The following is a 12,898-nucleotide window of genomic DNA, read 5'->3' as shown; positions in this document are numbered from 1 at the left end:
AAGTAATGGACTCATATGATCCCAAATAGCATTGATAATCTCTCTCATCATCATTCAGCACCTAGCAGAGAAGGAAAAAGGAAGAGGAAAAAATAATCACCGCAACCATTTATCAAGCACTAAGTATATATTTATCAGCCAGGGAGAGGGTTGTTGGGATACCAAAAACCCTGATATCTCAGCACTTATCACCAGAGAAGTTAACTTTTCGCTCACGCCACAGGTGCAAAGCAGAGGGTGACAAATCTACATGTTTCATTGCTCCTGGGACCCCCTGCCAGCAGGGATCAGCTGGGGAAGGAACATCAAAGCGTGTTGCTGGCATCAGAGTGTCGACCCCAGGGCTTGCCCTCTTGGGGGAACAGTCGCTTCTCCTCCATGTTAATTCTCACCTGCAGCACATGCATGGGGAACAGGTATCAGCCCAAACAGCCATCCCCGCCTCTCACTGCAAGTGCAGTCTGTGGGAAGAAGGCACTGACCACACTCAGCCTGGGGAGCTGTTCACTGACCAGCTGGAGGGCCAGATGTCTGCTCCCCCTCCCTCAGGGAGACAGGGAGAGGCAGCACTGGGTCATCTGACTAAGACTGTCCCCCTCCTCCCATTTGCATTCCCCACTTGGCCCCATAGGCATTTAAGTTGTGACTCCAATTATCTCACATCTAGATGGTTAAACAGCCTCTTCTCTGGCTGCCTGACTCTTCCTCCGAGTCACCCTAAAATCTGCTACAAAATTCATATTTTGAGGCCGTATTCATTATTTCATTTCTCTCCCTCAACAACTTTAATAGCTCCCTATTTCCTACCCTATTAGTACTAATCTTCGCTGGCAGACATGAAAGATCCTAGACAGAATATATTTCCAGCTGTCCTATCCAACTGGTTCTCCACTATTCTCTGGCTGTAAGTACTCTATTTTTGTCACAAAGATTTCTTTATTGCTCCACAAATCTACAGCGCTCACTTTCAACTCTGGATCTTTCTTCCTAAGCTCCCCCTCCCGCCCACCTCCACCTCACAGGCTTACCTCTTATTTCTCTATATAGCCAAATCTTTTCCATCTTTAAAAGCTCAGATTCTGCTTCTTTTATAAACCTCCTTCCCTAATTACCTCTCTCTTCCCATTAGGATTTTTCATATTTTAGAAATCTCTAGAATGGCATCTTTCAGATGTATTCTGAAGCCACGGAGGGCCTGTCACCTGGAAGGTTCCTTGATGAGCCACCTTTCCACCCCTCTTCTCTGAAAAGACTTTATTTGCTCAAAGGAAGAAGCCAGATCTTTAAGAGCTGCCTCATCAGAGACTTCCCGGCCCTAGAGCATCTTAATAGGCTTTAGACACCACAGCAAAAAGGCCACATGATAGTCCACGGAGGATGAGTCAACAGCCAACCCTTACTCAGAAGTGTGCCCTAATTTGTAGTTCATCCCAATCAGTTCTACCTTGACCTTAAAAAAAAACTTGAACATGTTAGGGAAGCAGGACCATGGAATTTAAGTGTCTCCTGGTTTAGCAATTCATTAACTACCCCTTTTATTGTTCAGGAGTGAACCCATGTGTTAACAGCAGCCCCCAAACTGGACTAAATCTCAGGGAACCCCACAGTTTATGCTGGTTCCTCTCACAGGGCCAAGGAGAGCGAAGGTTTACAAAGCAGACAGAGGGAGGTCAAACATCAGCCTGACGCACATGCCAGCTCCTCACGGAGCTCTAAGCCTGCCCCGAAGTGGGGCCTAGCGAGAGCTAACCTCCAGGGAAGAGAGAAGGCCAGCAGGGCCCCTGCCTGGCAAGTCTTAGCTCCAATTCCAAAGTCACCTGAACACCCAATAGAAAGTCACTCCTCTGTCAGATGCCATTGCATCCCTCTGGTTAAATGATTTGTGCTGCATTGATGACTTCCTGGCATTTCCCTTCTTATTCTTTTTCATTCTCTGAATTCCTCCCACTATGCCATGAGAGCAGGGACCGGGTCAGCTTATTCACTGCTGCCTCCCAGCACCTAGCACAGACCCCCACACAGCAGGTGCTCAGCAGATCACTCTTGAATAAATGAGACCACCGGGAGCAGGAAGCTTGTCCCAAAACAAAGATTCCCATGATCTCGACTAAGAGAGGGGTCAGCCCGACGGGGCCGATCAAGCACGGTGCTTGCATTCACTTGCTCTGGGAAGCAAGGCGGCTGGACAGGCACGATTCCAGGCAGGCAGGATCAGAGTCTCATGAATACCGCAGAACACCAATTTACCAATGCCTCTTTGCCTCATGTTTACATCATGAATCGTTCTCTGCAAAATGAATCACAGATTGATTCCCCGTCCTTCCTTCTCTCATGAAACATCTGTCTCCTGGTTTAATCAGGGAGCCCTGTGGGGCTCTCCTATTTATCAAGAAAATAAATAGGCTCCTCCTTCTAACTAATAATAAATAAAGAGGGCCAAGGCACGCTTATATACGCCAAGAAAACTTTGTCTAAGCAATTAGGATCTATGATCCTATTCCATGCCTCTGGCCCATTTTTCAGGAAATAACAAACAAAATAAATCAGCTGTGCTCCAATCTAATTGCAACATAACATAAGACATTGTAGTTAATGGGCTGTAACTGGAAAATTATTGTAGAGCAAAGTAGGTTAATCTAGCATGTCGGTCACTCCTGGATCAAACCCATCAGTTTGGTCAATCCCCAAATCCTCCCAGGCACCTCCTCTGCAGTTTTCCTTGCTCATACAGGTACTGCATTAAGGAATCTCATGAATGGTCCTCTCCCCAAAGGAGCTTGAGTTCCTCACAGAAATAGAATGAGGAAAGGATCTCTGATGGAAATTACAATCCTTACCTTCTTCTTTCCACTCTTCCTCCTATCCCAAGTTAAAAAGCCAGGTTCCCTCTCAGAAACAGATCATCCAAACAACAACAGATTCCAGTGTTTCTACAAATAAGTCCTGCTCAGTGACTATAGGTATTTAAAAGGCTGATCCCAAGGACCCATAAGATTTTTAGTCATCTATGTCTCAATTATGTTCAGAATATCCCATTTACCAAGGCAGGAAATGTTCTAGGAAGGCCTTGGTTTTTTTTATGATATAATATAGAGAAAGGCCTGAGCCAAAGAAAGGGACTCAGTTTAACCATGACTTAACCAGAAAAGCAAAAGAGCTGCTGTGCCCAGTTCACCAAGGCATTGTCGCTCACAGAGGTTTGTGCTTACTGACACAGTGTTCTGCACGTATTCTCTGTGTGTGCATGAGTGTTCAGAGAGAAAGAGATCCACAGGGGGGTGGGGGGGGAGAGGGAAGAAGATCCATCTGCCCCAGGGTCACGCGGCACCCCCCCTCTGCTCTGGATCTCCACGCAAAGCCTGGAAGAGGCCACGCTCCATCCTTTCCCCCTGGCCAGCTTCACTGCCGAGTTCCTCTCCTCTGGGGGTGCGAGCGTGGGCAGGAGAACTCACCGTGAAGACCACCTTCAGGTTGTTGAGCATCTCGATCTCCTTCGGGAAACCCCTGCTGCCCCATCGCACCAAGTAGTTCTCACTGTGGGAAGAAGAGTAGAGCCAGCATGTTACCGCCCACCGCCAGGCCCTCCACATCCATTCAGCAGCTGTTCCTTGAGCACCTACTGTGCTCAACACTTGCTCGCTGATGGGGATCCCATAGGACCTGAGAATGGCATGGCCCCTCACTCCTCACTCCTCAGTCTCATCAAGGAGACAGACAGACAGACAGTGACACTGCACCAGGAACAAAGAATTACTAACATATGTGTATTCACAACCTCCTCCCTCCCTCATCTGCTAAGCAAATTCTGGCACAGCTGCCTAATATTTTTGAGGAGCAGCTGCAGTTTCTGTAAAGATTTATTAAGAGTGGCAGAGATGGGGGGAAAGGATTTCAGTACATCTTGTTGGCTGTTAAGAACATATTTCTTTCTCATCTCACCCTCCTTCACAGTGCCTTGAGATACCAAGTAAAGATTTGGATTGACTTAAATTATCTTTTGAATATAGGACTGTTTTTCCTTGAATGGAATGTCACTGTGATGGGCTTTATAGGGTTGCAGCCATTATCTGAGATACACTTTACTTAAATGCAACTGAAACAAGGGCTAAAAAAGGAAAAGTTCAAGATGCTGCTACGATGTGTAAGAGAAGGACCTGAACTAGTCTGGGTGGACAGAGTAGGCTTTGCTACAAGGATGACGTATAAATAAAGTTGGTCAGGAATTGAAAGTAGAAAAGGGAAATGTTTCCGGCAAAGCAAATATGCATGCAAAGGCCCTGGAGGCAGGAAGGAGCTTGATGCTTCTAAGAAACTGATCCACCGAGAGAGTGGTAAAAGAAAAACTAGAGGGAGAGGCCAGACCACGGAGGCTTTGGGATTCATGGGTTTTGGACATGATCCTAAGGGTAATGGAAACACATTGAAGGGTTTTACGTGGAGTAGTCACATGTTTATAATGTATAATCCTTTACCATCTCATATCTTCTAACAACCACACACCAACCTGCTTGTTCGTATCTTTTAAAAGGCAGACACCAGCTTGGTTCATACTAGTTAGTCCAGCCACACTGATGGAGCAGACGGGCACTTATACCCTAGGAGATGCTTAGTAAAGTTCATTGAGTTGGCTGGTGTTAACCAAATACCCATTATTTTGAATTGGGGGGGGGGGGGAATAAATAAATCTCAAAACCCACGCAAATCTCAGAAGGTATGTTAAGAGAATTTAGGGGAGTTAGGGGGAATGCTCTTCTTTTTAGACCTTTGTTCTCCCTTACAGCTTGCATTTCTCTCTACCCTCTCTACTCATGACTTGAAAATTAATGAGAGTAATTTGAGTAAAGTTCAAGGAGAAAATGGAACTGATAACAGAAATGAACACAGCCCTGGAATAACCAACGGTTAAAAATCAAGCCAAATGCACCTTTTTATTTTACTTTTTCAGGAAGATGTAAAAATTTTAGTGGTTGGAATTTACAGTAAATTTTTTTTGGCTCCATCCAAAAAAAATTTTTTTAATTCTTTCCCATTAGCTATTTCTGTACTGTGCATAGTAAAGCATCTGGGTATTTTCCAGGACCTTTCATCACATGCAGCAAGTCCCTTAGTGACCCAGCGTGTTGGGTCTAAACAACAAGCACCAGCAGTTTTCTTAAGGGGAAATACAATCATAAATAAGAAAAGCAATTTAGAAGGCCAAGTTGACCCCACTTGTCCTTGCCCAGGAAGACCTGGGAGGTAGAGCCCAAAGGCCCACCTGGCGTTTGGAGGAGGCAAGATCTTTTCCAAACGACACCCTCCTCGGGGGAAGGGGAGCGACTATTCCAACTCCTCCAGCTCTCTGGACATTAGTCCTCCACTGGTCTGGTGCCTCAGCTGCTGCTTCTGTTTTTCCCACAAACATTTTTAAATTCCCCACACCAGATCTCTTCAGGGACGCACTGAGGATCTGATCACGGCTCCTCCTACCACTGGAGCACTAGTTCTGGCCAGTGCTCCCAGGCCTCATCTCACGGAGCACACCTTAACCTGCCCGTTGTTCATCGTAGGACAACGTCTGCTAGGGTGGACAGGAGTGGAAAAGATTACTTTGGGAAAGAGCAGTTATTTAGCGTCAGATGGATACAGGGTGCCTTTACAAATCCCTCCTTTCCTGTACCACACCTCTTTTCACCTTCCTTTTGTTTTCTCCTTTTCCCTTTGGTTTCTGCACTCTTCGGCCTCCACTTGCTCACTCACCCCCACTCTGCTGAGGGCTGCCCTGTATCTCTGGTACCCCTCAGAGGCAAGACTTAGGCATGCCCCATCAAGTGCGTCATCTGACGGGGCATGGCAGGGACAGAGCTGTCACCTCGCTGATCCATTGCTGACCTCCACAAAGCCAGGTGCAGGCATCCATCCCTTAGATGTGCTGGTAGACCAGGTACCCTTATCTGTACAGCCATGAGGCATCCCCGTGTTTTTCAAGAGGCAGAGAGGGTTGTGTGAGGGCTTCAGTATCTTTTCCACAGGTGCCTTGGGGACAGCTGCCATGGCACAGTAAGGGGCCTATGACATGTAAACCGTACAAGGTGGGTTCTATCTAAAGGAGCAGGAATGATTCTATAAAGAGTGTCTTTTTCCACCATAACAATGCTGAAATCTTGGCAAGAACCACTAAGAATATTTGATACAGCTCCTTCTTTGGCATCAGGCTAAAGTGAGATAATAGCTTATCTTTGGAGTCAGCCAGATCTGGGTATAAATCTCAGCTGTCACTCAATAAGTATGTGTGACCTCGAGCAAGTCACGTTTCCTGCCTGCACTTCACTGTCCTCACCCAAATGGCATGGTGTAACGAGGATGAAATGAGCTAATGTACAGCCTCAATGCAGTCTTAGAGGGACAGCCCCTCCATGTTTCATAAATGTCTCCAAAGGGAGTCACTATTTACTAAAGGACCAGTAGTCCCTGGCAATCTACGCTATTTCATTCAACATCATAACCACTAAGCCATAAGGCAGAGGGGTTACATTGCAGCTACATTCTAATGTTTCATCTGGTAACCTCAATTATGGGACCATGTGTTGGCCTCAGAGGACACTGGTTGGAACAGACAGTGGTCACCTGGGTGGGGGGAGAGGTTTCTGAGCCACAAGCAAAGTACTGGAGCCAAGGAGGGGTGCACCTAGGTCTTTTCCCTGGAGATTTTCCAAAGGTAATTTCCTCTCCTCAAGGTCAGGCGCCTGGCTGTTCCTTCACTTCCTCCATTCCCAAGGGAAATTCAGAAAAATAGTATTAGTGATCGCTGCTGCTACTTGGAGCTCAAGTACCAGGCCTTGAGCTGAATGTTTCATGTGCTTTTCCTCATTATTGCCTCAGAGAAATCACCTCCGGAGGTTGGTGTTCACACTGTACAAATGGAGAAACTGAGGCTTAAGACAGATGAACCACCTGTGGAAGGCTAACTGAGAACAAACGGGGGAGGGGGTGCAGGATGTGAATGCAGACAGTCTGATTTTAGAGACTACACTCTTAATCTGTTGCTTCCTTGGAGAATCTGAGGATCTGCAGTTTTCACCATTCATTCCTCAACTCCCATTTTAAAAGGAGGTATTCTATCCAATGCTGTCTGTCTCTAACTCGTTATTTCCAGTTCTTTTCTGGTCATTAAAGCCATTTCCCTGTAATCATAACACCACTGTGGCAAAGATTTGGTGGCAAGCAATACCCACATCTTCCAAAGAAGTTATTTCCCCAGTGTCAGGCTCAGTTCCTCTTCCAGGTGGGAATTTCTCCACAGGTGACGATGGAAATAAAAAACACCCTATGATATATCAATTCTACCTTCCCACCAACAGAAAGGTCAGACAACCCCGAGCACACCTACCTTATGACCGTTTGCTTGTTGGGATCATAGAGAGACATGAAGAGCTCAGCATCTTCCCCGATCCTGCACACGAAATTTCTCACGAAGACATAGAGGCTGTGGGTGGGGGATGAGGAGATCCGGGAATACGTTCCATAATCTGGCTGGTCTTTTGACTGAGAGGTGGAAAGAAAGGTGAGGAAGATGGAGGAAGTAAGCCCAGCACCACTTAAGATAACACAAAGATGGTGCCAGGTATCGAAAGGCACTTGAGGTTTCAAGCCTGAAGATGGTGTCCCACACCCAACTCTACCATCAAAAGGTCTACAGTCTCAGCCAAGTCATTTTTGTTTGCTTGGCCTTGATGTTCCCTTCTTTGGAAATACTGCCATTAACCCAGCCTTTTCATCAAGTTGGTATCATAAAAAGCACAGATGCTAAAAGGAAAAATTCATAAAAAGGACTTCATCAAAATTCTAAACTTCTGCTCTTTGAAAGGCACAGTTATACCAATAAAAAGGCAAGCCACGGATGAGGAAAAAATATTTGCAAACCACATATCTGTTAAAGGATTTCTATCCAGATTATACAACGAACTCTTACAACAATAAGGAAAAAAAAATGGGCAAAAATTGAAACACTTCACAAAAAAATACAAATGGCCAGTAAACATATGAAGAGCTGCTCAACATCACTAGGCATCAGAGATCTTTGAAATCTGTAAATTAAAACCACACAATAAGATACTACTACACAACCACTAGAATAGCTAAAGTTAAAAAGACTAACACTACCAAGTGTTGGCAAGGACGTGGAGAAACCAAAACTGTCATATATTGCTTGTGGGAATGCAAAATGGTACAGTCATTTTGGGATCAGAACAGCAATACCTTAAAAAGTTAAACACACACTTAACATATGAACCTTCAATCCCACTGCTAAGTATTACACAAATTCAAATATATGTCCCCACAATGATTTATATGTGAATGTCTACAGAAGTATTATTTATAATGACCTCAAATGGGGGGAAAAAAGAGATCAGTGTCTATCAACTGATGAATGGTGTATCTGTACTTTCGAATTCCAACTCAGAAAAAAAATAAATAAAACAACATAAACCTCAAAAACATTATGCTGAGTGAAAGAAATCAAATACAAAAGATTAATATTGTATGATTCCATTTATATATGAAATTCTAGAAAAAGCAAAACTATAGAGACAGAAAGCAAATCATGGGTTGTTTGGGGCTTGGGACAGGATGGGGATCAATTGTAATGGGGCATGAAGAAACCTTTAGGGTGATGGAACTGTCCTGTATCTTGATTGTGGTGGAGTTTACCCAACACTATATAGTACTGACACTCATTAAACACTGTAGACTGAAATGAGTAAATTTTATTAAGTAAGATTTCTACCTTAATAAAGCCAAAAACCTAAAGTTGCTGTCAAATAATATACAGTGGCTAGAATGATTTTTTAAAATACAAATCAGATCATGTTAACCCTTCTTTAAAACCTTTTGATGGCGTCCCACTTGGAATAACATCTTAACTCATTTCCATGTGCCCTGAGCTCCCATGAGAGCTGGCTCCTTTCTCCTTTCCAAACTCATCTCTCCAAGCTGCTCACTCCTCTGCTGTGCCTATTCACACTGGTCTTTCTATTCCTTGAACCATCGAGTTCAGTCCAACCTCAAGGCTTCCCTCTGACCGGAGCGCCCTGTCCCAGACCTCCCCATTATTCAGGTGTGAACTCAGACTGTCACTCCCAAGAGAGACCACTGGAGACCGTGCCTTGAAGGGAGCTCCTTGGGTCACTCTGCTTCACAAAATCCTAGTTTTATTGTCTTTTGGAAAATTGCCATCTGGAATTAATTTGTTCATTTATTTATTTACTTTTTTACTGCCTTTCTTCTCTTCTCCTCCCTGAAATATAAAAGCTCCCCGGAGCAGTAGACTTGCCTGGCATTTAACTCCCTGTGGGATGGACATGGAATGAATTACAGATTTGAATGCAAAAACTCAATAAAAAGCATGTGGTTACTGATCATCTCTGGTCATAGGACAGATGGCCCCTTGAATAATAACACACTCTGGTTAATTAGCCTATTACTTTAAGTTTATGATGTGCTAAATGCCTGCCTCACTTGAAACCTATTTAACCCAGCTCACCATTTCTTCCTTGATGCGCTCTGTGATTTTATCAGTCGCTTCCTCGTGGGCATGAAACAGGCTGATGACGCTGGTATTATCAGGGTCCAAGATATTTCCGTCTTCATCTCTAACGATCAGGTCCAGCTCAAGAATTCTGAAAAGAAAAACCAGAGGTGAAGACAAGTCAGGGGAGGTCCAAGCCTTTGGGATGTTGGTGAGAAGTTTTTACTAGAAAGTCCAACTCATCTCTGAGGAGCATATACACCCACAGGAAAGCTCTACGCCGATACCCTCCTACACAGCTGGAGGATCCCACGTTAGTACAGTATGGTCTCTTTGGAAGGTCTACCTTCTTTAGCAATGTCTCAAAAAATATTTAGGGAGTGGGTGTAGCTCAGTGGTTGAGCACCTGCTTTGCATGTACAAGGTCCCAGGGTCAATCTCTGGTACCTCCTAAATAGACATATATTTAAATGTATCCTTCCTCTGATATGGGCCCTAAAGAGATACCCCACACTTGATTGAACAAGGATGGGTTTGAAGCATTATTGGCAACAGCAGTGTGTTGGGGGTGGGGAAACTCATTGTCCAAAGGAGAATGGCTCAACAAACTGTGATCTATATTGGAATACTATGAAACAGAGTTTAAAAAATATGATAGAGTTTTTGGTATGCTTAATGATATATCTCAGTGCAAAAGGTGCATGCAATATATTCTATGTGAAAAAATGAACAAAAACAAACAAAAAATGAACCAAGCCATTTATGTTTAAAAAAGGGGGGGGGGTATTTATATAAGTGACAACAAGCAGAGAAAGATCTGGAAGGAAAAGTGCCAGAGGCATTAATGTAAAGCTACTTTTGAACATGCTACAAGGATGAAGGAGCCCACTGTCCATTCAAAGAAGGTAGGGGGAGGTGGGCTGATGGATGTTCTGAGAAAGCCAACAGTGTTCTTACTTGGGCACCACTGCCCAGTACTAGCTTCTGGAAGGGCAGCAAGGACAAACAAAGGCGACTAAGTTTTCATCTCTTATTTGAGAATCACATGGAGAGGCATAGCTCCCATCTCATCCAGATGCAAACAGAAAGGAGCCAAGGTTCATCTGTTTGTCCACATTCATTAGGAAATTAACCCTCAACTGGATATGACTCATAATGTTGCACAACCACACTGTCCAGCAGATGATGTGGAGGGGAATAAATGCATTCAACTAATGCTGAGCAGAGGTGTGTGTGACCTTGGAAAAGATGGAGCAGAACTGATCCATCATTGAATGCCAAGAGCTCTCCGCCTGTTTCTCTTCAAAATGAACCAAAGTGGATTCGGTTCTAAAATGTATGAACAAAACATTCTCCCAGGTCCAGCTACCTTGGAATTTGGAGAAGTCGTTTGAGGATCCCTCCCTCCACGGATGCCAAAGCCTTCTCCATGACCAGGCTCACCTATAAATTTGGAGGCTCTACTAGTCATGGGGCAGGACTGACAGATTTTTATGACCCAAGATGGGGCAGGACTGATGGATTCCCACGACCCGGGAGGCGCTGCCCCCTCCCCACGCCAGGACGGCAACTCTGCCCGGACCACCCTGAGCCCAACGCCAGGGAGGCTGAGCATTTTTGACATTTTCTCTGCTGGAGAAAGCAAAAACATAAACCCAAGATGAGGGCAGGGGAAGAAGACCCCACTATATCCATTTTTCAGAAAATGAAAGGTAAAGCGGCAACGCTACCTGCCACGGCTCCTCCAGGTTCCAGGCTCTGCCTTTCCCCCCATGTTCATCTCTCACCTCCTCCCACACCCTCCAGTCAAACCATTTCTCAGTGTTGATCCACTCTCTGAATAGTTCTTTCCCACTTCACCTAATAATTCCTACTGATCCTGTTAGGCTCAGGACAGGCGTCCCCACTTCTAGGAAGCTTTCTCTGACACTCCAGGCCTTCTCTCTTCTCCCCACCTCTTCCACCCTCTCCTCCCTGCTTCTTCCTCTCATGAAACTTATGACTTCCTACTGTGAGTGCTGTTGACTTGTCTCTTATATTTAGTCACAGAGTTCATTAGAGGCAGTGGAATGCTGTTGGTAAGCACTTGAACTCTGGGGTCAAACTACCTGCTTCAAATTCTGGCTCTACTGCTTTTTAATGTAAGTCATGAGCAAAATTTCCTAATCACTCTGTGACCCTCAGTTTCCTCATCTGATAAATGGAGACAGATAACAAAGTCCCAGCATTGCTGTGAGACTTAACAGAATTAACACAAGGAAAAAGCAGTACAGAGTTAAAGCAGTACTTGGCAGGCAGTAAGCATGTGATAAGCTACAATTAGTTACCACTGTTTCTCGGTTTTATTGTTATTAGATGTGGAGGCTGCATTTTGTAAATGGCTGTATTCATAGGGCCCGAGAGGTGCTCGATAGAAGTCTGATGTGGGAATGAATGAGTGGGATGAATGGAAGAAGAACCAGACTCGTGCCCGCAATCCTCCAAGTCTCAGTTCCTCCTCCTGCTCCACAGCCTGGGGTCAGCGTTCCGGCCGCTGCTCCCGACCCCCTGCCCGGAGACCTGGTCTCCTGTCCCACACCCAGAATTCTGAGCTCCCGAGTCGAGAGGCCGGTGCTAAGGCGCCCTCCCCCTGACTTGCAGCTGAAGTAGCCGGGAAAGCGGGCAAGAAGCAAGGGCCCCTTAGCTCAGGGCCTCCGTCTCCGAGGCAGGGAGTCTCTCCCCTTCCCAAAGGAAACAGATGGAAAATAAGAGCACAAGGCTGGGCCAGATGGCAATGCTGCAGGGGCGAGTCTGCTTTTGTGAGGGCCCACTTCCCTTCTTTTCCCACCTTGTATCCGCTCATTTACTTACCATTCCTTGAGAACCTACTATGTGCAGACCCTGTTCAAGGGACAGGCATAGAGATAAATGAAACAGTAATTGTAGAGTTGCTGCCTACATAAATGGGCAAGGAAGGGGACAGTGAGGAAAGTGGGCGATTACAATTCAGGGTGCCAAGGAACTACAAGAGCATCTAACCTGGCTGGAGATGGGGATGGGGGGAGAGGGAAATCAGGGAAGGCTTCCTGTGAGTGGTGACCATTTCTTCCATTCCTGATCCCCACGTGGAAAAAAATATCTGAAGGTCACAGATGCCATTATTGTAAAGTAGCAAAATGCCTTCAAATCTCACATGCCCAACTTGTGACTGTGCTTAATGACACCCACTGTCCCAAGGACGGCAGCAGATGCAAGGCGAATCTGTCCCATCACTTTGGGATGATGTGCCTCGTAAGCAGATTTGGACACACATGCCAGCTGCCAACAGGGGAACCAGCAGAGGGAACTGTGCTCCTGGGAAGGGAAGCAGCTGCAAGTTGCTTTCATCTCTGGATCCATTCCTCTTCCTAG

General features: G+C 45.4%; 1 protein-coding gene across 1 annotated transcript in view; it reads right to left on the bottom strand.

Annotated features, from left to right (window-relative positions):
* Window positions 1-12,898, bottom strand: part of DOCK2 (dedicator of cytokinesis 2) — a 419,924-nt gene that overhangs the window by 364,912 nt on the left and 42,114 nt on the right. Inside the window, exons 7-9 of the mRNA XM_058282039.1 lie at window positions 9,524-9,659; window positions 7,370-7,524; window positions 3,453-3,534 (exon numbers count right to left, since the gene is read on the bottom strand). Coding sequence (XP_058138022.1) covers window positions 3,453-3,534; window positions 7,370-7,524; window positions 9,524-9,659 — 373 coding nt within the window. The remainder of the gene's footprint in view (window positions 1-3,452; window positions 3,535-7,369; window positions 7,525-9,523; window positions 9,660-12,898) is intronic.

This window comes from Dasypus novemcinctus, chromosome 2 (assembly GCF_030445035.2).
Source record: "Dasypus novemcinctus isolate mDasNov1 chromosome 2, mDasNov1.1.hap2, whole genome shotgun sequence".
Classification (NCBI taxonomy): Eukaryota; Metazoa; Chordata; class Mammalia; order Cingulata; family Dasypodidae; genus Dasypus; species Dasypus novemcinctus.
The sequence above is the reverse complement of the archived record's forward strand: the minus strand, read 5'-3'. Positions and strand labels throughout refer to the sequence as shown.